Source organism: Echinops telfairi, unplaced genomic scaffold (genome assembly GCF_000313985.2).
Source record: "Echinops telfairi isolate 266 unplaced genomic scaffold, ASM31398v2 ScPeMD7_30;HRSCAF=105, whole genome shotgun sequence".
NCBI lineage: Eukaryota > Metazoa > Chordata > Mammalia > Afrosoricida > Tenrecidae > Echinops > Echinops telfairi.
This window is the reverse complement of record NW_022103927.1, coordinates 1,530,232-1,532,010: the sequence shown is the minus strand read 5'-3', so window position 1 is coordinate 1,532,010 and position 1,779 is coordinate 1,530,232. Positions and strand designations below refer to the sequence as shown.

The window sequence follows — 1,779 nt, the reverse complement described above, 5'->3', positions numbered from 1 at the left end:
GCTCCAGGAATTGATGGAATACCAAATGAAATGTCTCAGCAAGCTGAAGAAGCACTGGAAGCACTCACTGGTCTATGCCAGGAAATTTGGAAGACAGCTACTTGGCCAATTGGACTACTTGACTGGAAGAGAGTCATATTTGTACCCGTTCCAAAGAGAGAGGAGCCAACAGAATACTCAAATTATAGAAGAATATCATTAGTGTCACATTCAAATAAATTTTGCTGAAAATCGCCCGACAATGATTGCATCAATACATTGACAGGAAGCTGCCAGAGTCAGAAGAGGACTTAGAACAAGGGATGTCATTGATGAAGTTAGATGGAGTGTGGCTGAGAGCAGATAATACCAAAAATATGTTTATTTGTGGCTTATTGATTATGCCAAGGGATGCAACTTTGTAGATCATAACTATGGATAGCCTTGAGAAGAATGAGAATTCCAAAACACTTCATTATGTTCATTCAGAACTTGTACATGGGTCAATAGACAGTTGCATAGACAGAACAAGGGAGTGCTACATGGTTCAAATCAAGAAAGGTGGGTTTCAAGGTTGCCTCCTCTCACCGTACTTATTCAATCTGGAAGCTGAGCAAATAATCAGATAATTTGGATTATATGGAGAAGAGTGTGGCATCAGGATTGGAGGAAGGCGTATTTACAACCTGTGATATGCAGAGGACACAATCTCACTTGCTGAAAATGAAGAGGACTCGAAGCACTTGCTAATGAAGATCAAGGATTGTAGCCCAATGTCAAGGACATCAAAATCCTCACCAGTGGACCAAGAGGAAACATCATGATCAATGGAGAAAAGGTTGAAGTTGTCACAGATTTTTGCCTTGCTTGGATCCTCGATCAATGCTCCTGGAAACAGCAGTCCAGAGATCAAAAGACTTATTGTATTAGATAAATCTGCTGCACAAGACCTCTTTAGAGTGTTGAAGAACACAGATGTTACTTTGAGGATTAAGGTGTGCCTGACCCAAGCCATGGTATTCTCCATTGCATTATATGCATGTGAAAGTTAGACATTGAATGAATGACCGTAGAAGAACAAATACACTTGCATTGTGGTGCTGGAGAATATTGAAAGTACCAGGGACTGCTAAAGAGGTAAACCAATCTGTCTTGGAAGAAGTAAGGTCAGAGTGTTCCCTAGAGGCAAGGATGGCAAGACTTCATCTTATAGACTTTGGATATGTTGTCAGGAGAGATCGGTCCCTGGAGATGGACATCACATTTGGCAAAGTGGAAGGGCAGTGGAAAAGAAGGCAGCCCTCAGTATGATGGATTGACACAGTGGCTACGTCAACGGGCTCAGGCATGGGAACAATTGTGAGGATAACAAGGACCGTGCAGTCTTTCATTCTGTTGGTCAGAGACCCACTATGTGTGGAAGCTGACTACCAACAGCAGCATTCCCATTCTTTAAAATGTTCTCCGTCACCTTTTATGATCTGCACAATAGAATTCCTTTGCAGAGTCAATCAAACACAAGTAAACATCTTTCTGTATTTCCCTACTTTCAGTCAAGATCCATCTTACATCAGCTATGATATCTTCATTCTACCTCCTCTTCGGAATCAGCTCTGAATGTCCAACTGTTAGGTAGGCCAGCATAGGGCTGGGAGATGTCCATTAACACGTGCCCAGAGGGCCAAGCTAGGGGAACAAAGGAGTGGCACAGCGCACATGCTCAGGGTTCCCGCCAGTAGGCAAGGGTGGGCGTGAACTTGAATTGGATCACCTAGCCAGGTAAATTCAATTCAGCCAATG

At 42.9% G+C, this 1,779-nt stretch overlaps 1 protein-coding gene across 1 annotated transcript in view; it reads right to left on the bottom strand.

The window, feature by feature from the left end:
• The window catches only part of LOC101663576 (olfactory receptor 10T2-like), a 3,263-nt gene extending 3,126 nt beyond the window's left edge, over nt 1-137 (bottom strand). The window contains 1 exon segment of the mRNA XM_030885490.1: nt 119-137. Coding sequence (XP_030741350.1) covers nt 119-137 — 19 coding nt within the window.
• Between the last annotated feature and the right edge of the window lie 1,642 nt (nt 138-1,779).